The 26,263-nt window shown below is 54.5% G+C and overlaps 2 protein-coding genes across 2 annotated transcripts in view; both read left to right on the top strand.

Moving 5' to 3' along the window:
* The window catches only part of CFAP65 (cilia and flagella associated protein 65), a 29,322-nt gene extending 28,751 nt beyond the window's left edge, over nt 1-571 (top strand). The window contains exon 32 of the mRNA XM_036421162.2: nt 137-571. Coding sequence (XP_036277055.1) covers nt 137-317 — 181 coding nt within the window. The 3' untranslated portion in view covers nt 318-571. The remainder of the gene's footprint in view (nt 1-136) is intronic.
* Nucleotides 572-16,620: 16,049 nt separating this feature from the next.
* On the top strand, nt 16,621-20,345 carry FEV (FEV transcription factor, ETS family member). Its single transcript, XM_036421836.2, has 3 exons — nt 16,621-17,006; nt 17,759-17,833; nt 19,730-20,345. Exons 1-3 carry the CDS (start codon nt 16,955-16,957, stop codon nt 20,314-20,316), a joined length of 714 nt encoding a protein of 237 aa, XP_036277729.1. The 5' UTR covers nt 16,621-16,954; the 3' UTR covers nt 20,317-20,345.
* The last annotated feature ends 5,918 nt before the right edge of the window (nt 20,346-26,263 follow it).

The raw sequence follows: 26,263 nt of genomic DNA, 5'->3' as shown, positions 1-26,263 counted from the left end.
CCTAGTGTTGGGAGGGAGGGGAAGTAAATGAGAATCCAGGCAGAGCGCGAGGCACACCGTACAGCACAGAGGAGGTCGGCAGAGAATGTGACTGAGGTGGGTGACAGCGCTGACACGACTCTCTGGTCCCCTGCAGGCTCCCGGCTTTCGCCAACCTGCAGGAGGCGCTGCTAGAGAACATGATCCAGAACATCCTAGTGGAGGCGAGCCGAGGGGAGGTGGTGCTCACCTCGCGGCCGCGCGTCATCGCCCTGCCGCGGATCCGCAGGTGGGGGCACCCCGGCCAGCGCCCCGTGGACGGCAACGGAGGGGTGTGAGGGGTGGTAGGGACGGGCAGGCTTGGTCCCAAACCTCGCCCTCACCCAGACCTGGGGCTTTCTATCTTCCAGGATTCCGACTACGGACATGCTGCAGAAGACGTCCCAAACAGCGGGGACTCGGCTGGTGGCGCCGCTCCCTATGGACTCTCTGCGGACGCCAGCGTCCAGCCCCTTCGATTTGCTTCGCTAGGTTTTAACCCGTCCCCTCCCCACTACCCCCCCCCAGTAAAGCATCTAGCTTTTTTTCTTTTTTCTTTCTTTCTTTCTACATCTGTCTTTATTTCTCCAACGCGGAAGCACCTACGAAACAGATGGTGGGAGCGGCGACTCGGGGGCTGGCTGGGAGGTTGCCCTCTCCGCTCCACACCGAGCGAGGCTAGGCGAGGGTGCCCGCGGCTGACTGCCGGGCGCTGGACCTGGTCAGGCCCGGGGAGGGCGCTTTGGTTGGGGCCCGATGGGCCTTCAATCCAGAGTAGCCTGGGGGACAGAAACTGAGCACCAGGCCTGGTGAGTGCAGCAGGTGGCCTCGGGTCGAGGTGACCTCTCCGAGGCCTGTCCACTCCGCTGTTAGCGGTTCCCGCCCCCCCTCCCCCCCCCAGCAGCTGCGGGGCTCCTGGGCTCTGCTAATAGACTGGAAAGGAAGGGAAACCGAAGCGTGTCGAGGAGGGCCAAGAACTAGACGCTGGGGCGCCCGTGTAGGTCACTACTAGACAGAGGGCCACGGTCTCTACCAGCGACTCCCTACGTGACTCTGAGTCTGAGTCCCCTCAGGGATGTCCCGCCTTCCCTGAGATACCCACCTCCGCTCCCCCTAACCTCCGCCAGGCAGCTCTTTAGCTCTTGGGCTCCTCCCATCCTCTCTCCCCACCCCCTCTCTAGAGGCAAGTGGGTGGAAAAGTGACATCTGGTGTTGTTCCAGAGGCGCCCAGGTCCTAGACCCCTCCTCCCCCCAACACACCCCGCCGCCAAGGCCTGGAGGAGCTCTGGCCCTGCAGCCCCAGCCGGGACGGGAGGGGGTTGGGGCGCTCCGCCTCCTCTGAGTCAATATTTGCCCCGAGCAAACGAGCGCCCGGACAGGTGTGAGTGTGCGTGTGTGTCTGTGTGTCCGGGGGCGGGGACTGCAGAGGCCGTATAAGAGCGCGCTGAGCCCGGGCTTTGGCACAAGCTCCGAGGCGTGCGCTGGGGACTTAGCCAAACGGGCCGGAGAGGGCGGAGAGTGGCCGGGAAGGGAGGGGCAGGCCAGGTGCGCACCTGCGGTGGCCTCCCCGGCCGCCGACGTGTCCGCCGCGGGTGCGCGCAGGTGAGGCGGCGGCGGGCGGAGTGAGTGCGGCGCTGCGCTCGCTCGCGGAAGACCAGGACCGGATCACCAAGGGCCACGTCCAGGCCCCGGGCCCTCCGCTCCCGCCCCGCGACGAGCCCCTCGCACAAACCGGACCTGAGCGTTTTGTTCGTTCGGCTCGCGTGAGGCAGGGGCGGCCTGTCAGCATCCGCCCGGAGGCCCAGCCCCATCGCCACGCAGGCACCTGCCGCCGCCGCCGCTGCCGCCAGACGGGTCCAGGCGAGATCCGGCTCCCATCGGCCTCACCCGCTTTGCCTGTCCTGCCCTGGCCCGAAACACCTAGGCTGCCGGGCTCGATTGGGGTAATCTGGCCACAGGGCAGGCTCCACCGGGTAGCTTTGGGGGGCTGTGACCCAGAACAGGAGCCTTTCAGAGGTAGAAACCAGGTTCTGGTCCGACTCTGTCCCCAGCGACTTCTGTGGCCTTGGGCAAGTCATTCTTGGCCTCTCTTGGGGCTTTCACATTTGCCATATGAGGATAATGGTCTGGCCTCCTATGAGTCTCCATATTCTGGTTCCTGGGGAAGGTGGAGGCCCTCAAAGGGATTGAAGCAGTAGTGGTGAGATGGGAAGCTGGATGGGGTGGACTAGAACCGAGATGGAGATAAGTCTCTCCTCTAGATCCCTATGGTACTGCCAGCCTGAGAGTTCCCTCCCTGGCCCCTCTTTCAGTCTTCTCATGTCTGAGACAGACAGACAGACAGACAGACAGACAGACTGACTGGAAATGACAAACACAGGGTTCAGTAGCCCTTGCCCAATGGGGTCCCAAGGCACAGCAGCTCACTACCTTCCCCAAACATCATAGTTCCAAAGCCTCTTGTTTCGGGATGGGGGTGGGGTTTGTGTGGAACCTCAGCACAGCTGGGAGTCCATGAGTCATTAGCTACAACCCAAACCTGGGACAGACCATCTCCCTTTTCAGGGACTCAAAGTGTTAAGATCAGACATAGAGGAGGGGGACAGAGATTGCTCAAGACCCTGGCCTCCTGCTAAGAGGCTGTAGAACTGGGGGCTCCACACAAGGCCTTTGGTCAGTCTGAGTCCCTAGCTGAGTCTGTCCTTGACTCCAGGTGTCCTCCATTCTGCTTTCCAAAATGGATGGTGATGCTGAGCCAGCCCTGGATGGAGGGCTTAGTTGTAGATGGAGGTGGAAGTAAGGCTCCTTGGACAGCAATATGCAGCCCTAGTTCCCTCTTAAGGTGAGGAAGCCACATGGGGAGGGAATGTATCCCCACACATCCAGGCCCAGGCAGTCCACAGGGATATGAGGACAAGGGTCAGAAGTCACTGGTCCCTTCCAGCTTGACTCTGGCTGTTGCTGGAGGTGCTTGCTGCTTTGTCCCCCTCTCTCACTACCTCCCCCCCCCCCTTCTGCCTTTCACCCAATCACCCTCAGGCCCTATGGGGATCTCTGTGTCCTTGTTGCAGAGAAAGAAAGGGAATGGAGATGAGATGGTTCTGACAGATCCCTGGCAGGTCTGGGGAGAGGGGGGCATTACAGATGGGATCTGTGGGCACAGCAGCTGCGGATGGGGAGGGGGATGCATGGATCCCAGGCTGGGGTGTGTGCAGTCCCCATTCTGGCCTCACTGACCAGGCTTAGGTCCTGGGCCTAGCCCTCTGCTCCTTGCCTGGCACTGAATGATGTGCCTCTTAGAGACTAGGCCACCAGCTGGCAAGTCCTCCCGAGGTCTTGGAGGGCTTCCTCTCCCTTCCCCCAATCACAGAGAGGGCTAGATCTCTTCTCCTCTGGCTGGGATTCCAGATCCTGGGGCTGCACAACAAAGGTTTCCCCTAGAATGATCCATAAGGAACATATAGAGCAGTCCTTTGTATGTGTGTGGAGGTGGGGGTGGTGTTGAGAAAATGAGGCCACCAGTGGTCTGGGACATGCCCTTGTTCTTTTTCTCCCCCCCATCCCAGAGCCTGATTTCCCTGGGCCTCCCTCCCCCACCCATCATGAAGGCCTGAATTTCCTGGCCCTGGCCAGGGATCCGTCCCCTTATCCAGGTCCCTCCTCCCTTGCCTGGCCAGGGGCGGAGTCTCCAGGCGCCAGGCAGGCTTGCAGGTGCCAGGCTGCCTGGGCTGCCTCCTGTAAGGGGGGGGTGGGGGTGTGCACAGCAGCTGGTGTTTGAGGGGGCCCATCCCCCCTCGCCTGTCCAGCTCCCAGCCAGAGCCTGCTTCCTGTCTTCCCTGTCAGCACCCTGGGCAGGGGAGGGAGCAGAAAAAGGGTCTGAGCTTGGAGTTCAGGCAGTGGTGGGACTAGGAAACTGCTGCCTGAAAATGAATGGCATTGGGAAGAAGGATCAGAGCAGGCCAAGAATACAACCAGAAGACAGATGGACAGATAGAGGGTGCTGCCCAAAGGTGTGTGAGAACCACAGGGCAAATTTCAAGGCCAAAGAGACTGCAGACACTCCCCCCCCCACACACACACACACATACATCCACAATGAAACCAAGAGCTAGAGAGAGACCTGAGAGAGAGGCAGAAACCACCTGAGAAAAACCAAAAAGGAACAGATGTGAGATAACAGAGATGTACACTTAAGAGAGATGGAGGGATTTAGAGACAGAGAGTCAGAGGTCAGGTAACCAGAGGTGGAAGGCACAGTATATGTAGAAGGGAGAGGTGATGTGGAAACAACTTCCATCCCATCCCACATTGGCAAGAGGAAATTGCCTTTAAAAGAGGAGAAAGAGCGGCTTCTATGTGGGCTGCAAATGGGACAGCCAGGGCTGGAGGTGGGAGTGACACCCTCTTTTGGGGGACTAATCTCTCCTCATTAAGAAACAGAAGCCAAAGAGGGGCAAGACTCAGGCCATGAGTGGGGCATGATCTGACTCCATCTCTCCCTGTTTCTCTCTTGGCCTCGGCTGGACAGAAAGACAACTACAGCAGCTGCCCTACCTCCACTGTCCACCTGCTGATCCTGACCCAGCCTTGGAACTTCTGGGTGTGGAGGCTGCCCAGGGTCTAAAAGAGAGTGGGGGGACCTGGACATGGAAGCAAGGGGGGGGTGGTTTTCATACCCAGGTACTAATCCCCATCAGGCCAAGGCAGAGCGGAGGCTCAATGACCTTCTTAGAGATTAGTCCCCATGGTGACAGCAGGCAACTCACCCCCTCACTCTGCCTAGGACTGGTGGGGGTAGGGGTGGGGGTAGAAAAGGAGGGGGAGGCTGTGTAGGAAGAGTGGGGAAGCTTCCAGAGGCGTCACAGGATCACAGAAGTCATGGCTGGAGGCCCTGCCAGGATCAGCAGTTAGCTTAATTTACAGGTACAAAACTGAGGCCCCAAGCGGGGAGGTAACCTGCTCAAGACCACACATAGAGCCAGAAAAGGTGTGGGGACCAGAAGTCAGATCTCCAGTTTCACTAGCAAGCATTCTTTCCAAAATAGCAGAGGCCTGAACAAGAACAAAGGATTGGGATACTCCCCTCTGACCTTCCCAGTCCTCCCAAACTGAGTTAATCAGCAGAGCGACTGGAATGGGGTGAGGCAGAAGGGCTCCTCATCCTGAGTGCTAAGCTGGCTCCCACAGGCAAGTGTAAGAAAGGGATGGAGATCCCAGACTTACACTTGCTGCCCAGGCTCCTCTCCTCTCCTCCACCCAGCCCCATGGGGTGGGCAGAACCATGCAGCAAAGCCAGTTACAAACACAACAGGAACAGCTAACATTTATTGGGTGCATACAGCAGGCTGTGTTTTACATGGATGTAAATTTTCATAACAGTTTTTAACATGATTATTCCCATTTTACAGAGGGAAAAGCTGAGAAATAGTGTACACGTTCATCTAACTTATAAGCAGCGGAGCTTGGATTAGAACCGAGGCAGCAGAGTGACTCCAGGGACCATCTTCAGTGTCTGCATGATGACGGGTGGGTGACTGAGATGATCTTCTCTATGTGACCGTGAGCGGGATATGTACATGTGAAAGTGTATACTCACATGTCACTCCAACACTCAGCACAGTGCCTGGCACATTATACATCTTATTAAATATTTAAGAAATGGATCAGCAGTGTCTGCCCATCAATGAGTATGACTCTGAGGTGTTTATTAAATGCTAGGATGTTTACCTGTGGTGCATGTGGGACCCATACATGTGCCTGTACTGTGTGGATGTGTGTATGCGTGCACTCTCTCCGTCGCCCTGTGCCAGCCTGTGCCTTTGTGTCTGGGTGAGTGGGTAGTGGTAAGAGCTGCCTTCCATTTCCCTGGATGGTGGCCAGCTCTCTCCCCACTACTGAGGGGCTCTGTCTATAACAGGATAAGACAATGGGTCTGTGTGGGTGGGGCTCCCACCCTCTCAAAGACCCACCTTTTTGGGGCCCAGCTGTTGGACCCTGCTGGGGCTGAGCTGGTCTCTCACTGTTATCTCTGTCTCCCAGGAGACCAGACCTCACAGCCCCAGGGAAAGTGCTCATCTGCCTGTTCCTGGCTCCAGACCTGGGGTGGGGGCAGGGAGCGGAGGAGCAGAGCTGCAAAGGAGGGGCTGGTGATGGTACAAGGGTGCAAGAGGGCACCGTTCACAGAATTTGCATCTTCAGTCACCAAAGCCCTGGCTGATTTCCCAGTGAAATGAGAGGTAAGGGTGGGAGCAGGTTGACTTGATAGGATAGGACATGGGCTACCAGGCACTTCTCAGCTGCCCATAGTACTGAGAAGTTGGGCCTTTTATGGGATGGGGCTCTCTATGAAGGAGACATCACTTCTCTAGGGATTCTCAGGGCCTTTAACTGGAATGGGGACCTGGGTAAGAGGCAAGGATTAGGTCTGAGGGTTTATTTGTTGGATCTACATGCCCCCATATAGGATGGGGTATAAGTGGGATCTACAGGAAACAGAACTCGGTCCAAGGCTTTCTCTGTAAGTTCTTAGGGTGCCTTAATGAGATGGGTGTTTGGGTAGAATCATTGGGGGGGCAGGGAGGGGGAAATGGTCCTGAGGATTTCTCTGTGGAACTTTGGTCCCTATAAGAGAGGAAGAACTGGATGGGTTCCCTGAGGTGATGAGACCTCTGCGAGATCTTGAGGTCTCTTGGAGGTGTGGATGTGGGGACACTGCTTTTTGTTTGTTTTGTCTTCCTAACTCTCCCTCTCCACACCTAAAGGCCAAGGCTGTGGCTGTGGAGGAGGTAGCAGTGAGGGTGCTGAGCTGGCAAACAAAGCCACCTGTGCATCCACCCTCAGGAAGCTCTGGGCAAAACTGATCTGGGAAAACAAACAGGACCAGCTGCCGGGAGGTTGGGAGGGGGATAGGAGAGGGTTGGGTGAAGGGAGACTGGGGGACTGGAGCTGAACCAACCTAATGGACAAAGAAAGAAAGCTGAGAGGGGGTCCATAGTACAGGGAAGGGACAGAAACCCAGAGTCCCATTCTGGCACACCAGGCAGGGCTCCCTGACAGCCCCTTTCTTGCTCCTTCCCCTCAGTGGTTAGTTCCTTTCTCCCTCAACTTTGAGGTCCAGAGTCAGGGAGGGGCCTGGGGAGACCTTGAGAGACGTCTAGAGGTCTTCTGGGCAACTAGCTATTGGCAGTGTTTGGTGGATGTGCAGACAGCTAGAATGAAAAGCTGTGGACTGTAGGGTGGGGGCAGTGGTACCTATACACCATTTTCCTGATGAGGAAGCTGAGGTACAGGGGAGGGGAGAGGCTGGCTAATGCCACACAGCTTCATAGTGCAAGCCAAGATAGGAATTTAGGATTAGAAGAGGAGCAGTGGCCCTGCTCACACACAGGGTCCCCACCCCAAATCTCAGCCGTACTCCTAATTCTAGTTGGAGCTCAGCTGTACTACTACCAGCACTTCCCCCAAGCCTTTGAACACACACACACACACACACACACACACACACACACACGCACACGCACACGCACACACACACACACTCCTGCGGAATACAGTCTTCTGAGCTGACCAACACTTGGACTGGAAACAGCCCTACCAGACGGAGCCCCAACCTCAGGGGCATGCCCAGACCCTGGGCCCCAGCTCCTGTAAACACGGCGTCCCCCGGGCTCGGACCTAATACCGGGTCCGCGTCACGGATCAGGGAAGACGCACAGCCTGACGCACTCACCACGGGTGCCCGCCGCCCCTCCCAACCAGCTGCCTCTTCCACCAGCCTGGTGGCCTCGCTTCCCTCCCAGAGCGGCTCGCACGCGCCTCCTGGTGGATGAATCTAGAATTCTCCAATATAGATAGGGAAGAAAGGCAGAAGGGTGGGAAAGAAAAATTGTGTTCCTCACCTCGCACTGCTGCCATAGTGCCAACTTGGGAAGCCAAGGCGAAAGGCCAGGACACAGAGTCCAGGATTGGTTCTTGTCTCCCTTGATAGTTTGTCTCTCCCCCTTAAGGTTTTGGAGAAATTATGGTCTATTTGTGTCTCTCCAAACCTCCTCTAGGGCAGGGAGTCAGGGGATTGGGCCTGGTTCTGACCCATCCCCAACCAAACCTGGCTATGATGTCCCTGCTCTGACTTACACCCTCCTAACTTGGACTTTATTCCCCCTGTTGTAGGACATTTCACCTTCACATACACTATGATCCTCAAGAGCAATTCCTCACCAGTAAAAGAGAGACACAGGCGTGGGGAGACATTGGCTGCCCACAATACCCATTCTTGGAACCCCAGAACTTCAGGGTGGGGAACTTGGTAGGATGGGCAAACCATTACTCTTGCACTCTCATTGCACGGTAGAATTTCCTTGACAACCCATCCCCATTGGACATTTGACCCAACCTAACCACCTTATTCACTCACTCAAGTTTTACTCAGCATCTATTTTGTGTCCAACATGGTGCTAAGGTTTGAAAATAACAAAACTGACACAGCCTGCTTAAATGGAGATTACATTTGTCTAAAAGAAGACACTTAGCATACCCATAAACACTCATAAACCAAAACAGAAAAAGACAAATTTACAGTGTGACAAATGCTACAAAGAAACAGGGGTATGTGATGGACAGTAAATGTCAGGAGCAGGGTCACCCAGGCCAAGAAAGTCAGCCATGCCAAGACTGTGTGACTAAGACACTCGAGGTAAATGGGGAACAGCAAATGCAAAGGCACAGATGTGGGAATGAATTCAGCTGTGTGGGTAGAAATCCTGCTGCAAGTTGGGAGGAAATGTCTTACTTGGGGCCCCAAGCCTTTCATCTCCTTTCCTCTCCCACTCTCCCCTCTCTTCTCTCACCCCAACTGGCAAGGGGTTGGCGGTGAGGGCCTAGGACCTTCAGTCAAAACAGAAACCCAGGTTCATCACACTTCAGCTGGGACACCTCCTCCACCTTCCTAAGCTGCTGCTTCTGTGAAGTGTGGGGCAAGAACAGCTCCTACCTCTGGGATATGGTGTGAGAATCAGCTGAGATCACGCATGCAAAGCTCTGAGGAGAGTGCCTGGCCTGAACTAGGCCATCAGTGATCAGCTGCTGGCTCTCAGAGAGACGAGGGGACCCCAGCCCAGTCCCAGGCAGCTGGTAACCACTCTCGCCACTTCCTTAGTTACTATTATTCTAGGTGCTTTGGGAATCCCAGCCCTCCCTTGGGCCGGTCAAATTTCCTGCGCTCAGCACTGCCTTGCGCCCCTCTCTGCCTCTCAGCTCAAGGAAATCCAGGAACACAGCGCGGATCTGGGAGCTCAATCTGGGAGGAAAGAGGCTGCGATGGGGCGATCTTACAGGGAAAAGAAGACTGAAGGATGTGAAGTCGTTTCGAGGAGCCTGTCTACCTCTACCCTAGCGTCGCCCAAAAGAGAGGCCTATATCTAGGGCCAAAGACCTTGGAAAGAACTTTCCTGCCTCCAGTCAGAAATGCGGTTTCAGCAGGCCCCTGGATAGCCTGCTCTCTAGTCCCGAGGGTCTGGGCCAGGGAGGGCGCGTTCTGCTCAAGGTCCCGTGCATCTTGCCTAGCTCTGGCCCCCCAGAAAGAAAAAGCGGAGTCACCCTTGGTTGCAGGGTGTGCGGGACGTGTGCCCGCGCACTTCCTCGTGTGATCTCCGAGGACGGGGGCCAGATCCGCGGCTGCAGCAAAGGCCTCGGCTCCCCAGGGGACAGCAGAGCTGCCCGCAGGCTGCCCGCTGACTCAGCTCTCCCCAGCCCAGCGGGAGGGCGTGCGGAGGGAGCCGAGGCCCAGTATAAAGCCCCGCAGGCCGGGCCCTGGCGTAGCCTCTCCATTTCTGTCAGCACCGCGCCACCGGCCTGGTGAATATTCCATTTGGGGCAGGGTCTTCTCAAGGCGGGGGAGGGCGACATGACACACAAAGCCAATAGCAGCCCGGGTCCAGACCCCGGGGCCTTCATCCTTAACCCGGTTTGGATGGGCCTGGGCCTGACTCCAGAGGAGGTTCGCGAGATGCTGGGCGCCTGGTCCTGTCCTTCTTACCACAGCGGCACGAGCTGCACCCCTGCGCCAGGCTGGCCGGAGTCCATCAGTCTCACACTCCGAAAGGAGGGAGAGAAGGAGGACTCCAGGGTCGCCGCGGTCTGCTGCTGAGTGACTTGGAACACCTGCGAGTGCGGAGGCCTGTGAAGGGTGCGCTCATCAAAGTGAAATGCACATGTGAGTGATCACACAGACGTGGCTGGGCTGGGGTGGGGGGCTCTGGGCTCCCCTAATCCACGCATTGAGCCTGAGACACCATCTCTCAGCTCTCCGTTCCCCAGTCTATAAGGCATGCCTGATAAAGACCCACCCACACAGGAAACCCTCTGGCCTCCCCCAAATCCCCAGCTGCCTCAAGACCAGTCATAAGACAGAGTGCCAGCTAAAAGGATAAAGGTGAAAAGGTAGCCCAAACCAGTTTGGCTCAATGGCTAGAGCGTCAGCCTGCGGATTGAAAGGGCCTGGGTTCGATTCTGGTCAAGGGCATGCACCCTGGTTGTGGGCACATCCCCAGTAGGGGATGTGCAAGAGGCAGCTGATTGAGGTTTCTAACTCTCTATCCTTCTCTCTCTTCCCCTCTGTAAAAAATCAATTATATATATATATATATATATATATATATATATATATATATGAAAAAAATATATATATATATTTTAAGTGAAAAGTTAACCTTTGCTCCAGAGGTGGGGGAGCTGTGGGGCCAGTTTGAACAATGAAGAGGTTCCCAGTTTAATCTCCCCTCCAAAGTTTTTTTCTACAAAGTTAGATGGCTCTGCACTTCCTTTAACAAAATAAGCCAAATCTCTTCCACTGGCTCCACATTGATCTCCTAGAGCCCAGGGCCCTCAGGCGAGCTGGCTTGTTATCATAGGTTGCTATGCAGGTTGGGGTGCAGTAGGGTTCCTACACCTACTTTTGCAGACATCTAAATTCTTGATGTAGAAGCACTTGGTTGGGTGATCTTTGTAAACTGGAAAATTCTGTTCACCCTAAGGACACTGAGCTGGAAGTCCGGACCCCTCAAACCCTGTTCAGGGTTTTTAGCCCGAGGAGCTGGTTTGGATACCTCAGGAAAAGGGCCCGAGATTAGAGGAAAAGATCTGTTTCCCAACCTTTTCAATCACAGCAACAAGGGGAGGCAGAGGAAATAGTGCTGCTGGGCATATGATTCCCAGCTCCCCTTATCTTTCCCCAGGATGGCTTATGAATACCTCAATTTCCAGGGACACCAATTCATTCTAGAGAAGGGTGATCATTCTCACTGGAGCGGCTGGAACAACAGTGGCGGCCACCACAGCCACTAGCTGCTCTCTTTCCGGTCTGTATTCTGAGGAGTGAGCACAGCCCTCCCCCTCTTCTTCTGTCTCCTAGATCCTGGATCCAGTCCCTGGTCCCACCATGCTGCCTCCAAAAGGATAACCACTCACTGAAGGATGTGTAAACACATCTCTCTTAGATGGGTGTAGTGGCATTACTTCCCAGAACTAGAGGGCTGTCCTTAAGTTTGTATTCTGGGCCTAAACCAGATGCTGAAAATCAGCACCACAGACAGCGCCGAGTCCATGCCATCTTGAGAAGCATGGGGTTTCTCACACCCAGTTGTGGGCAACAGTGAGAGAGGGCCTCTGTCATCACGCAGCTCTGTGAGGTCTGGGTGGCTGCTATTAGTGTGGAAATGGGGATCAGATGAGACTTAGAACTCAACCCAGGAATGAGGGCATAGAAAGGTCAGTGTGTGTGTGTGTTGTGGTGAAAAGGGTTGGTATAAATTAAATATACTAAAGGGGAGGATCTCACTTCCTATTTGTTCTGACTTAGGTATCCTACTGATGAGGCCAGGGACTGGGAGGTGGAGGGCAGAGAAAAGGTGCTGACTTTGCCAAGCTTTTCTATTCCAGGAGACCAAGGAGCATTTCAGGGGGCAGAACATGGGACTATGGAAGCCCAGACCAAACCAGCACTGATGTCCTGGCCTATCTGTTCTGACTCTGCCATCCAACCCATTAGTTGGGCTGTTGTACTCTTTGAATGGACTGCAGCTGCCCAGTATGGATGTGTGGACCTTCACACGCCTCCTGAGGATCTTCAATAAAGCCCCCTGAACCTGCCTGCCCTCTTGCCTCTTTTTTTTTGGTGTCTTGCTTTGTGATTTCTATCCTCATCTTTCTGAGGGTCCTTCCCTGCCAACCTGACTCTCCCTTAGGGCTTTAGGACCCTTGATTATGGAGCATAACTGAATTAATATGTGTGTGGCTAGTCTAGCCGCTACTCATGGGGCTGAAAGGGAACTGCTGGTAAGAGCCTTGGGTGTCCTGTTAACTACAACTAGTGCCACACCACTCCTTGGTAAAGACCCATCAGCTTGGGATGGGCACTGTGGACAAATGGCACTGTTGCCATCCCCTGGTTGGAGTGCACACAGCTCCACAGCGGGGTTTAATGCTGCATTTCAGTCCTGGGCCAGGCACCACCATGCAGGGCAGGACCCCGGTAGAGGAGCTCTGTTGGGTTCTTCTTTAACCCCTAAGGCATTTCCAGTCTTTATCGTCACCTCCCTCCCTTTTTGTCTAGAGAAGCCTGCATCCTTTTCCCAGCCTTATAAAATCTCTGCCTTACAGAAGAGCAAGAGTGTGAGAGGAGGAATTAGTGGGAGGGTTCACTGGCTACCAGGACCTTCTAAGGGGGAGACTTCCTCTCTCTGAGCAGAGCCTCCAGACCCTTTGTCTAAATAATAACGATCCCTCACATTGTTTGAACTCCAGCATTTATAAAGCATTTTCATATCCCTCCTTTCTACTGTTCCAAACAACTCACTCTTCATTCCCACTCTTAGGGGAACTGGTGAGCTGGAGAGGCAACCTCTCAGTCTTTGACTACAGTGAGCCATGGAGCAGGCAGCAGAAGGTCCACACACATGGCAGGACTGAGTGTGGCAGTAGCCACCAGAGCCCCTGCCACCAATGTAGTTTCTTCCTAGTTTCCTCTATTGTCCAGGTAACAACACCCTCAGACCCACATCAGCAGGATCTCCAAGGCTCTGGGGACTCCTCTCATGATGTCCCTCCCTCAGGAATGCTGTTTTCCAGCCCCTAGTGGGTTAATCAATGCAGAGCGGTGGCTCAGATCATTGCCCCAGCCGAGGGGAGGCAGGCGATGTTGAAAAACAGTCAGACTTGGACCTGGGAGCCCCCACGAGTCCAGCTGTGCAAAGCCAGGCATCTGCTCCCTGGAGGAAGAGCCCTGAACTAGAAGTCAGAACACCAGAAGTCAGACTCAATCACATACCACCCCTGAGCTTCCATTCCCTCTTTTATAAACTGGGGCTAGTGATCCCTGCCTTATCTGTGTCACAGGGATGTTTGGAGGATTCAATGAGAACCCCCTGAAAATGCTTGTGGTGTTATGGAAAAGCCTCCTTTCCTTCCCCCGTCCCCCCATGGATCCCAGAGTTAGGTCCAGAAACCAAGGAACAGAGTTCTAGGTGGGGTCTATTGCAGGTGATTCTCCTAACACACTCCGTGCTTCATCCCTTTCACCAATGAAGAAACTGGAGCTCCTCTGAGGGGAGAAGCCTCAGTGAGGCTACCAACTTAATTGGTGACTTGAACAAGGGCTCTTGACCCCAATCCATGCTAAGTGGAGGCTGACCTGAGCTGAGGCTTAAAGCCTCAGGCCTCAGAAAAGCTCCAGCCTCTCTGGGCCCCAAAGGAGCCTGGGGTTCCTGCCTAGACACACAGGCTTCTGTCTCTTTGGGGGATAGTAGCAGTAACAAGAGCTAAATGATTAGAGAGCCTTGTCTGAGCAGTCAGCATGTGTTGAATAAGCCTTATAATCCTGTGTAACAGGTACTATAATCCCCATTTTAGAGATGAAGAGACGGAGGTGGAGAGGTTATGTAACTTTTCCCAAAGTCACACTAGGAAATGAGACCCAGAGTTGAACCCAGACAAACTGGCCTCAGAGCCCAGCAGTCCATCGCCCCACTCCCTGTTTTGGGAAGCAGACGATGGGCAAAGCGAGATCTGGTCTCTACCATCAACTGAACTGTTCTCTCTCTGGGAATGTCTGTGGCTGCTGGAAAGAGCAAGATGGCTTCAGAAATTGGCAGTGTGTCCCTGAACAGGGCACTATCTGTCTCTTAAGTATCAGTGTCCTCACCTGTACAACAGGGAGTTGGGGAAGCTAATATTTGTAGCAACTTTTGTTCTCCCAGACCTGGGGTTGGACTCTGCTCCCCACACTGACAACAAAGGTGTGGGGGCTGCAGAGGCCCATTCCAGGCAGACTGATGGTTTGCAGAACCCTGTGGGACCTGCACCCTGCGTGGAACTTGCTCATTGGCTGCACTCAGCCAAAGGCCAAAGGGGGTGGAGGAGGACAATTCCTTACTGGTGCAGCCAAGATCCAGATGGGGTTAAAGGACAACTCTCATCTGTCACCCCACACACACTTGCCCACCCTCTACCCTCCCACTTACCCCTCATCCCACACCCGCACAACTCCTTCCTGCATCCCATCTACCCTTGTAACACCTGAGTTTTCAGTAAGGCAGGGGCTTAGAACCTGAGATGTTGACCCATCACCAGTTTAGAGTTGGGATGTCTGGATAGATTGCTCACTCTGGGAAGCCTCTCAGATGAGAGCATTGAGTGACTGAACCTTGGTGTCTCCCAGCTCTGACCACTTGCTCCTTATTTTCTATCCGGGGAAGTGATAAGAAAACAGGCAGAAGAGGGATTGTGCCCCACTGATTTGGCTCATGGGATGAAGCATCAACCCTCAGACTGAAGGGGGAAGGTGTTTGATTTCAATCAAAAGCACATACTCAGCTGCAGACTCTATCCCCAGCCTGGTGGCCCTGGCCACGGTGCATGTGAGAGGCAACCATTTGATGTGTCTCTCTCACATTGATACTTCTCTCTCTCTCTGTCCCTGCCCACCCCTTCCACTCTCTCTAAAAAAGCAATGGAAAAAATATCCTCCAGTGAGGATTATCAAAAGAAGGAGGAAGAGGAGGAGAAGGAGGAAGAGGAAAAGAGGGAGGAGAGGGAGGGGGACGATTGGGCCTTAGGCTGTACCCTTAAGCCCCTTCGTACCTGCGAAGCCCTGAGTTTGGTTCCCAAAGAGCATCCCAACCTCTCATCTTTGCTCCCACCGGATTCCACATCCCTATACTGAAGCCCCCATCCTTGTTCCTCTGGAATCCTCTGGGGTCCTGGGACCCCCCATTCCTCCCTAGTCTTTGACTCCCACACTCCTCCATGGCTCCTTTGGATCTTTACACCCTCCACCAGTAAAGACAAACACTCTGGCAGTAACACAAGAACCCACCACGTTAGGCTTTCCAGCCATTCTCAGCCAGGCACCCCAGAACCAGGATCCTGCAGAAAACTTGCCCATTCTAATCCATGTGCCCTGGAGTCCCAGGCCTCATCACCTCCTGCTCTCAAGTAGTGGGAGAAAAAGGCCTCGAGAGTACCAATTCCAACAGTAGCCACGAGGCGATTCATGGCTGCAGGTGGCTCCTGGCCCAGAACCTTTAGCCAGCAGCCCTCCTTGGGGCCTATCTAGTAAGAAGACCCACATGTGCCCAGAGCCTCCAAGCCACCTGGGAACCACATCAGCTTGGCTAATACACAATGAGCATCTTTGCCGCTTTTCCAGAGTGGATTTCAGCCTCCACTCCCCCTGAGTTGGGGGCCTTGTACAGTTCACAACCCTGTGTTAGCCCCTCTACTCTTGTAAGAGCAAGGTGCCAATTCCCAACTGATTCAGGGATAGCCAGGATGGCAGCAGTTGTGAGGGTGGATGTAAGCTGGGATAGTACGGAATGGGAAGACTGGGAGAGCAGTCATTATGGTGGAAGTGGAAGGGTGCTCTGAGCTTACTGTATGCCACAAATAATGGGGAGCACATTAGTGAGAAAATGAGGAGAGAGACAGGAGGGAGAGAAAGAGTGGAGGCAGGAGGAGAGCTGGGTGTAGGGGAGACTAACCGGAAGAGGAGACCCAGAAAGCGGGGAGGGGCAGCCCAGTAGCAGTTGTGGGGAAGATGCCCAGCGATGGCCCAGAGGCCTGGGAGCCCTGGAAAGGCAGACAGGGGAGGGGATCGGGTCTCCAGGGAAGAGCAGAGAGTGGGAGAGGAGGAGGAGGGAGAAGGCTTGGGGAGGAGGGATTCGGAGATAAAAGGAGCTACGGCTGCCCGGCCCGGGAGCGCAGCGACAGGAGAGAGGGAGGGAAGCGGAAATTTAAAAGTGAAGATGCAGATAACGCAGCCTGGAGACGGGAACCCGGGTGGGGGTGGGAGGAGGAAGGGGGAGGAGAGTGAAGCGGTGAGTGGGGCGGGAATGGTCCAGTAGCAGGAACTGTGGCCCTGGAGGTCCGAGGTGGGGCCGAGTACTCCACCCCACCGATGTTTGCTGAGAGTCAGGGAGGCGGAAAAGAAACGCTCTCCTGACCCCTGCCAGAGTGCGAGGCCCAGGCCCATCCCCCGCGCATCTCCGGGCTGCGGGGCGCGGGGGGCTGCCGGGTGCGCTTGGCTGCAGCACGGCGCTTTGGAGACTTTATTGCGATGGGGCGATAAGAGGGGCGGGGGCGGGGTCCCGGGGGCCGAGGCGACAGCGCTTTAATTAAAACGGAAATTGCGGCCCCTGCCCGCGCCTGAGGCCGAGGGTTCCAAGCTGCCTGGTAGCTGGGAGCGTGGCTCCAGGACCCCCTCCATCCCCGCCTCACCCGGCCAGCCCCCTCCCGCCAGGCCCTGCCGGACCTGGCGCTGCCTTCATCTCCCAAGTACCCGTGGTCGCGTCGGGCGGGGATCAGTACCCCAGAGCGCAAAGCCTGACGCGTCCCCCCTTTTTCATCCCCCTCCCCCCAACCTCCCACCACCCAGCCTCGGGCGGCGATGAGACAGAGCGGCGCCTCCCAGCCCCTGCTGATCAACATGTACCTGCCAGGTACCAGGGACCAGCTGGGGGCTGGAGGCACAGGGACCCGGAGACACAGGGACCCGGGGCTGGAAGTCTACTCTGGGGCGTGGGAAATGGATTGTTGGGGTCCAAGGGAAGGGGCGCAGTCCAGAGATTCGGATCGTTGGAAGGACTGAGCAATCTAGGGCATCGGAGGACGACGGTAAAGACAGATGGGGAGCTTTGGAGCTTTCATGGGAGGTCTAGAAGACTCGAAGTGAACAGATGGGGAGACTGGGAGGCCGAGGGCGCCCGCTCGGGGGACTGAAAGGGCCCGGAGGGGGAACGGCGGTCTTCGATGTGGTGGGGACTGGGCGCGGGCGGCTCTGGGAGGCGGTAGTCCGCCGGGCGCCGCCCCTGCACCCTCGTGGCTCCTCACCTCCGTACTCCCAGGGTTCCCACCGGCCCAGCCTTCCGCCCTGCTCTTCTCTCCGAGGGGCTCCCGGCGCTCCGGCTCGACAGGCGCAGTCCCGGCCCCGCTTTATAAGGCTCCCGCCGGCCCGTTCGGAAAGCGGATTTCCTTTTTCCTGGACGCGTTTCCTGACTTGGGCGTTATGGAGGGGCTCCGCGCGGCGCGCGCCCCGGCCAGGCTCCGGGAGGAGGAGCCGGGCAGCTTGGGCCCCCAACCTCACGCCCCGGGAACCAAGGCTCCCTTTCTGGAGCCTTGGCCCCAGGGCCCTTTGGGACAAGCCCACAGCCTCCGCCTGGGTCCCTCTGACCGTTTTCTTCTCCTGCCACAGATCCGGTCGGAGAAGGTCTCTTCAAGGAGGGGAAGAGCCCGGGGTGGGGGCCGCTGAGCCCTGCGGTACAAAAAGGTGAGCTGACTGGTGCACTGGGGAGGCGGGGGGCGAGGTCAGAGGACAGGAGCCAGGGCATCCACCGCTACCAGAACAGAGGGTGGGAGGGATGTGCACTGCAGGGCTCTAGGAATCGGAGGGTCCGGGCATTATTGTGGGAAGGATGGGGCGGGGGCGGCATTCGCTTGGCCTGAGCTCCTGCATCTTCTAAGTCTCAGCGCTGGACTTGCAGGCCAGGGCGGAGGGAGAGGGTCCTGTTCCCCACTCACTCCTTGGGGAACAGGGCTGAGGTGCTTGGCATCTTTTCCTTACTGGCAACAGGAGCACAAAGCCCCAGCACTGCTGGGCAAAGAGATGGAAGATTTACGTACTCCCTGACCACTAGCACCACTAGCACCTGGGCCAGCGCCTACCTGACTCCCTGAGCCCCAGCGGCCAGGCTTTTCCCACCAAGTCCCCTGGGTCATTGCTGTGGATTCCTTAAGTTCAAGGCCAGTGCTCTGCAGGTGGCTGCATTACCTTCTGCTTTGCCTTGCTGGTGGGACCTGACTGGCCTTCCAGGCAAAGCCTCCCGACAGCTCCCCATCCAGCCGGTACCCTAAATTTCATAGTTACCCTGATCATACAAACAAGGCTTGCAACAGCTTTATTCGAAAGGGAACAGGACTTCCATCAGGAATGTGTTTCTAGGCCTCTGACGGCACTCTGCATCTGTACGAGCCGCACATTTTAACCCAAAACCCTCCTTTGTTTCTGACCTAAAACCCAATGCTCCCCACCTGGAGCCAGGCAGCTCCTCTCTGGACTCCTGTGGAGGGATTGGGGTTGAAATTACTCCTGTGGAGGGATTGGAGCAGTGTCTGGGTTCCGAGCAAGTCACTGAAAAAGAAAAGGAGATTTCATTGACAGGATGAAATCGGACTTTGAGGAAAATCCATTTTATTCTAAAAGGGAGTGGGGGTGAGTGTATATCAAGATTTGTCTCCGCTTGTCTAATTGAGGCTCCAAGACAGGGGAGAGGGAGTACTGGGGCATTGGACTGTCCTCACACTAATGTCTGGGGGAAAACCTCCTTGTCGATTCCAACAAGCCCAGAATAGGGAGAGGGCAGAAGAGCCTGGAGGCGAACCAAAGATGAGAGAAGGCGGGGAGCTAAGTGCGGCAGTTTCGGGTCTCAGCCCCTCTCCTCAGAGCTGGGCACGTCCCCGGGGAAGTATGGCAACTTTGCAGGCTAGGAATCCCGCCTGTTCCGAAAAAGAGGCCCATCCTGTTCAGCGCCAGCGCCGTGCTCTGCGCACCAGACTGGCGGAGGAGGTGGGGAGGAGCAAGGAGAGCCTTCAGAGGCTGCCCCTTCTCTCATGCCCAGGGCGCCGCTGTCCTCATTCGTGTCTGAGTGGTCCGGCAAAGAAACCAGCTACCACCTCTTTCCTACCCCAGGCGGCTAGCGGAGCGACTGTATGCCTTTAGGGCTGGGCGTTGTCCAGTGGCCCCGTGGTCCCCTTGCACGGTGGTCTCTCTCTGGCTCTCGGAATGTAGTCCCGCCGGGATGGGGCCGTTTGAACGCCGGTGGTTGTGCAGGCTCTGCTCCAATTAGGACTCTGGCCCATGTGGCCACAGGGGCTGATGTCCTGTCCTCGCTCACCTCACGGAGCCCACTGTCTTGCTGCACCGCTGCCTCCATGCACGGGAGGCGATGCTTTGCCCTCGCTCCCAGTTCTCACAAAGCCAGGCTTCGTCCCCCTAAGCGGGGGCTGTGTTTCCATTGTGGAAAAGCGTGGTCACCACTAGGACAGCTTTGCTGATCAGCCCCTCCCTGGCCAGCCGCCCCAGCTGGGTCGGTCTCCCATCTCCTCTCACCCCTTTCCCACCTTCAGCCCCCGATCCCGCCTGTGGCTGACGACCCCCTCCCCGCAGGCAGTGGGCAGATCCAGCTGTGGCAGTTCCTGCTGGAGCTGCTGGCCGACCGTGCCAACGCAGGCTGCATCGCGTGGGAGGGTGGCCACGGCGAGTTCAAGCTCACGGACCCAGACGAGGTAGCGCGACGCTGGGGCGAGCGCAAGAGCAAGCCCAACATGAACTACGACAAGCTGAGCCGCGCGCTGCGCTACTACTACGACAAGAACATCATGAGCAAGGTGCACGGCAAGCGCTACGCCTACCGCTTCGATTTCCAGGGCCTGGCGCAGGCCTGCCAGCCGCCCCCGACGCACGCCCAGGCCGCTGCCGCCGCCGCCGCCGCGGCCGCCGCAGCCCAGGACGGCGCGCTCTACAAGCTGCCGGCCGGCCTGGCGCCGCTGCCCTTCCCCGGCCTCTCCAAACTCAACCTCATGGCCGCCTCTGCCGGCGTCGCGCCCACCGGCTTCTCCTACTGGCCGGGCCCGGGCCCCGCCGCCACCGCCGCCGCCACCGCCGCGCTCTACCCCAGCCCCGGCTTGCAACCCCAACCCGGGCCCTTCGGGGCCGTAGCCGCCGCCTCGCACTTGGGGGGCCATTACCACTAGGCAGGCGGAGACCCAGTCCCGCGCTCAATCCCATCCGCGTCCTGGGGAGGAATCCACGGTTCCTTCGACTTCAGATCGGACTCCGTGGGCCGTACCCTGCCCCCGGGGAAGGGATCTGAAACCGTCTCAATCTTCCTTTCACAGCTGATTCCCCTCACCCCACCTCCCACCTCCTAGGGGAGGGTGACTGTGTCCCCTCACTTGCTCTAACTCCCATCTTCTTCTAGACCTCAGATCCCTGAAGGGAGGTTTGGTTTTCAGGCTTTCCCTGTCGTTTCCTTCCCTCCACCTGCGCTTAGGCCCGGCTCCTGGAAGCCCCCTCCATGATGAACCCTCTCTTTGGAATTTCAAATCTTTTCTCATTTTTTTCCCTCTTCCCCATGGAGCTGTTCGGACCCCATTATGGTGGAGGCCTCTCATAGTCCACCTTCTCCTCCTGGCCTCTTCAGCAGGCTTGGTCAGGGCCACTGCCCCCATGACTTACCTAGGCGCTTTGGGGCCCTCCCTCCCACCTCTGTTCTCTCCGCTGGACAGGCCCTGTGTGTTTCTATTCCCTTCCAGACCATTAAAGCTCCTAAGCTCCCTGCTGCCTCCTCTCTCAATTCCTTGCTTCACCAGAAACTTGTTTCAGGGAGAAACGAAGTGGGATGCCCAGCGAAGGCCTGAGCAGAGGCCTGCCACAGAAGAGCTGGAGAGAGTGAGGGCAGAGAGGCTGGGGTGCTTGCTACTGGAGGGGAGGGAGGAGCCCATGTGATGGGCCCAGCCAAGAGGGAGGTGCCATGTTCCAGACACCGCCCCCCAACACACACACCCTCACCTTGCAGTCGACCTCAGTCTGCCTTCCACCCACACCTTCACCCTACTTTATCCCAATTTCATCCCAACACACATGGTCATCTCACCGTTTCCTATCTCACCCATCCTTCACCTGCCCCTCATCTCATCCCGACCTCCATCTAACTTCGTCTCATCTCCACACAACACAAACTGAACCTTTCCTCAGTCTCTTTCATTTCATCCACTTCTAACCCTTACTCAGACTCTCTCTCTCATTTACAAGCCCAGCCCTGCCCACACATCTCTGTCCGTTCTCTCTGGATTTGCCACCTCATTTTCAGGAGAGACTCCTCCGCCGCCGGCCACTTCCAGCCAGGGCTTGTGTACCCGCCTTCTTGCAAGTGGCGCGCGCCCTCTGCTGGTTGGAGGAGGTTAAGTCCGGGCCATGTTTTGCAGCTAAACCTTGGAAGGCTTTGCTCTGGGTGAGGTGTGTTGGATCTCAGGTGTGTGTCCCCCCTGACCCCAGCGCATTGCCCCCCACCCAACCAAGAGCTGGAGGACGCCAACACTTCAGAAAGAAGGGAGAAAAAGAGGGAACCCCAGCCCTGCATTCCAGATTCGACCTCAGGAAGTCCGAGAAGTGAGTCAAGTGGGTCCTTCTTGCTGGGTCCTTTCCCTCACCATCTAGAGACCTTTCTGAATGCTGCTCCCAAGGGGACCATAGCTCTTACGTTCTCTCTGTGCCTTTTACAAAACGTATTGGCAGGAAAACTGCCTTAAACATGTCCCCATAGATGGAAACAATACCGGGGAAGGTACCTGAAGTGATAGCCAGGACTTCAAGCTGCACAGCAAGGCAACCTCCTTGCTCCTCCTTCGTCTTGGTTCTGGTGTTTCTTTCCCAAGGGCATATCTCTTCCTGGACCAAAGGCTCCTCACTGGTTAGTGGGAGAATGCCTTGGCTCCCACAAGGCAGCTAAGGAGATTTCCCTAAGCCTGTGGGAAGGAAAGAGGAATGCAGGTGGAAGGCTGGACAGTTAGTACAGCCAGAGCCTGAATGCCCCTTCCCAGAGGCCTGATAAAACCAGCCAGGTCCATGGGGAGTCTTGCTTTCTTTTCATTTTATTTTTCTGGCTTTCCAAATCACACACACACGGCATAGAAACGTTGGAAAACACACACATAAGGCCCCATTAAACATTGATGAGAGTGTAATGAAGAACGGGAAAAAGTCACCTACAGTCCCATTATACAGAGGCTACTATACATATCTCTCTGTTATAATTTCCTGCCTTTTAAAATGTAATGGTAGTCTGCTCTAGTTGCCTAGCATTTGGGGTGGTATGTTCCACATCATGTAGACATCATGGGTGGGAGGGTGGGCTCATGTATTCCAGGGAGCAGATGGTCCAGGGAAGGAGTCCTTAGTGACTTGTTCTGATTGGTTTCTCCATAGTCCTCAGTGGCCTTTGGTAGCCTTGCTTGTAATGTCAAACCCTCTCCCAACCCCTAGAATTTCATAAACCCATGTCTCCTCCAGTAATGCATGCTCCATTCAGCCAAGCTTCACTTGTGCAGATGGAATCAAAAGCCCAACTAGCCTTAGCCGGTTTTGCTCAGTGGATAAAGTGTCAGCCTGTGGACTGAAGGGTCCCCTGTTTGTTTCTGGTCAAGGGCATATGCCCGGGTTAACAGCTGGATCCCCAGTAAAAGGCATGCAGGAGTCAGCCAATCAATGATTCTCTCTCATCATTGATGTTTCTATCTCTCTCACTCTCTTCCTCTCTGAAATCAATAATAATAATAATAATAATAATAATAATAAAACATGTTTATACCCAATAATAATAATAATAATAATAAACATGATTATACCCACTTTGTTTGATTGGTTTGCTGCTAGGAAACAGCATGTGTCTAAAGAATCCATCACGAAAGCCTGCCCCATAATTGTTATTCCCCTCAGCATTGACCAGCCCAGAACAGATACCTGCCCTGTGAGTGCAAACCATCTCTCACCAGTGTAACCTTCCAACTCTGTACCCCAGTTCTCCTTCCATGAGTCAGAGAAATTCCTTCAGTTTCTGTGAGGTTGGGAAAGAAGAAAGTAGGTAAAAGCTAAAAAGTCAGACCCTGAACATTGGATTCCTTTTTCTGGAAGAGGAGGCCAAGTTGCTTAGCAATACAGCAGGAATTTGTCAGGAAGGCTCTAGGCAGTCCTGTCCTTTTGCATCCTGCTGCAGGGAGAGATCTGGGGTGACACTAAGTGAAGAAATAAATGCAAAAAGTGGGGAAGGGTCACAGGCTCAGATGGTAATCTTTGGGCCTCATCCTCCATTCCTGTGATCACCTTCCCAATCCCCTAACTCTTTCACTTTGGTTTTCTACCCTTAACACACAGAGGCAGAGAGGCAAGTTCTAGGGTCTGTCTTGCACACACATCTGTGCAATGGTCACACTTGTGACCAAGTACCTAAGGGCCATACTCAGGACCACCTTATAAGGTGTACTGTGCTTTACAGCTGACAAAGCACATCCATATGATTTCACCGGATACTACAACAGCCCCTTTAATTCTATGTGACAGGTGAGGGGGAAAGTCTCAAGGTTCCAAGGATCCAGATTTTCTACAAATCTCAGCATATTTCCATTACGTGTTGTAGCATGGATCTTAGTCTAGGCATTAGAACACACTATTCCATGTGCTCTCAATTTGAAGTTTTTTTCATGCCTAGTGTCTCCAGATACTCCAAGGTACTTCTTCCCTCCCACCAGTCACAAAGCAGGTAAGTTGTGATGGCAGAGGTCAGCTGTTCTTCCCTGCTGGCCACAACCAGCCTGGGGCAGGGGTATCCCTGGAATGGAGAGTACAAAGGGGGCCTGGCCTTCTAGCCCAAAGGCCTACAGTCTGTGATAGGCCAGGCTGACACAAATATCTACACACTAGCAGCTGAAGCAAGCCTCCTGGCTGGCATTCCAGAGAGAGGCATGTGGGTCCTACTGGGACCAAGTCCTGGCAGCAAGGAGTAAGCATAAGTCACCCAGTCACAGATAGCTCATGTGAGGCCCAAGCCTCCTTAGCTCCGTGCTGCCTCAGGGGCCAGCAGAGCTGGTCAGAGCAGCCCTAGGCTCCATTCTGGACTCTGAAGTGGTCCCTTAGCCCCTTTGTCTATATTTATTAGAAGTGCTGACTACCATAGCAATGGTTGTTACCCTAGCAACAGTTACATTGTCATTCCTATCATAGTCATTAGATAGACACAACAAATCCGAGATCCTTGTTTCCATCTCATAGATGAGAAAATGAAATTCAGAGAGGTTGGATAACTGTTCTAGGTCAACAGTTAGTAAATGATAGATTAAGGGCTCAAACCTCTGACTCATAATCTTTTGTTCATCACATCACAATATCTTTACATGTCAGAGGGGAGAAAGGTGTCCCAGGGAGACATTCAGCCACTCTGTCCTCTATTCCCAAATTACACACACCAGGCGCATGTAGTTCAGTTGGTGTTCTGAGTATTCTTTTTAAAATATATTTTATTGATTTTTTTTTTTTTTTTTTTTTACAGAGAGGATGGAAGAGTGAGTTAGAAACATCGAAGGGAGAAAAACATCAACCAGCTGCCTCCTGCACACACCCCAGGAGAGAAACATCAACCAGCTGCCTCCTGCACACACCCCACTGGGGATGTGCCCGCAACCAAGGTACACGTCCTTGACCGGAATCGAATCAGTCCCCAGGCCAACGCTCTATCCACTGAGATACCAGTTACGGCCTTTCTTGCACTTTGGCCACCACGACCCCCGAACCCCGCTGGGGATCCCATGGCGATGGCGGGACCTCCAGGGTAGACAGTGCAGTGAGCTGTTCCCGCCAAAAGGGTGCCCCAGGGACCCTCCAACAACGATGGCCGGTGGCTGCGGCCGGGGAGAAGCCAGGAGGCCTGCACCTGCCCTGGGCGCCCTCAGGCCTGCAGCCCCGTCTCTCTCTCCCCGTGTCCGCATGCCTCCCGGTGCTCCCCGCAGATGGGGGTGTTCTGAGTATTTTGATCTAAGTTTTATTGACATCCAAAAAATGGTTATGTGTATGTATATATAGCAAGATACACAAAACAGAGTATTCCGTTTTAAAAGAAATAAAAAAGCAGCTGGCAAATATGAGAAGAACTTCCATAAGTTGTGAACAAGGCAAGGATGTCCTTTCCCCCTTCTGACCAGTCTTTATTGCTTCCACTAAACACTCCACTAGAGTACTAAGATAAGAGAAGATATATGCTGTATGCACATATTGGAAAGAAAGATTAAAATAGACTTCTTTCAGACAATGTGACAGCCTAGCTAGACAATACAAGAAATTCAACTGGAAAACAATTAAGATCAAATGAGATGAGTATATCCAGTAAGATATAAGATTAACATAATTTAAACTTAAGGTTCTCCTATAACTCTGTAAAAATAATGGAAAAAGTGGTTTTATAACAACAATTAAAAATATACTCTCAGATAAACATAATGGAAAACATTTATTTTTTATTATTTTTAAAATTTTATATATTTTATTGATTTTTTACAGAGAGGAAGGGAGAGGGATAGAGACTTAGAAACATTGATGAGAGAGAAACATTGGTCAGCTGCCTCCTGCACACCTCCTACTGGGGATGTGCCCACAACCAAGGTACATTCCCTTGACTGGAATTGAACCTGGGACCTTTTAGTCTGCAGATCGATGCTCTATCCACTGAGCCAAACCAGTTAGGGCTAAATAAAAAGCTATAAATCTTAACAATGGAATGTAAAAGAAGACCTGAATAAATGAAATAATTAGCATGTTCCTGGGTGGAATGATTCAGTATTGCAAAATGTCAAATCTGTTCAAATTGATTTATAAAAGTGATATATCCCAAAGAAATTTTATGGAAATTAACAGGCTTTGTTCTAAAGTTCTTCTGGGCTATGTTTAAGAATAGCCAATTCAATTTTAGCAAAAAAAATAATGACTACACTGCAAAACTACAGTTATTAAAGGTGTGGTTTGGCCCTGACCAGTTTGGCTCAGTAGATAGAGCGTAGGCCTGTGGACTGAAGGATCCCAAGTTCGATTCTGGTCAAGGGCAAGTACCTTGGTTTCGGGCACATCCCCAATAGGGGATGTGCAGCAGGCAGCTGA

Source organism: Pipistrellus kuhlii, unplaced genomic scaffold (assembly GCF_014108245.1).
Source record: "Pipistrellus kuhlii isolate mPipKuh1 unplaced genomic scaffold, mPipKuh1.p scaffold_m20_p_7, whole genome shotgun sequence".
NCBI lineage: Eukaryota > Metazoa > Chordata > Mammalia > Chiroptera > Vespertilionidae > Pipistrellus > Pipistrellus kuhlii.
The sequence above is the reverse complement of the archived record's forward strand: the minus strand, read 5'-3'. Positions and strand labels throughout refer to the sequence as shown.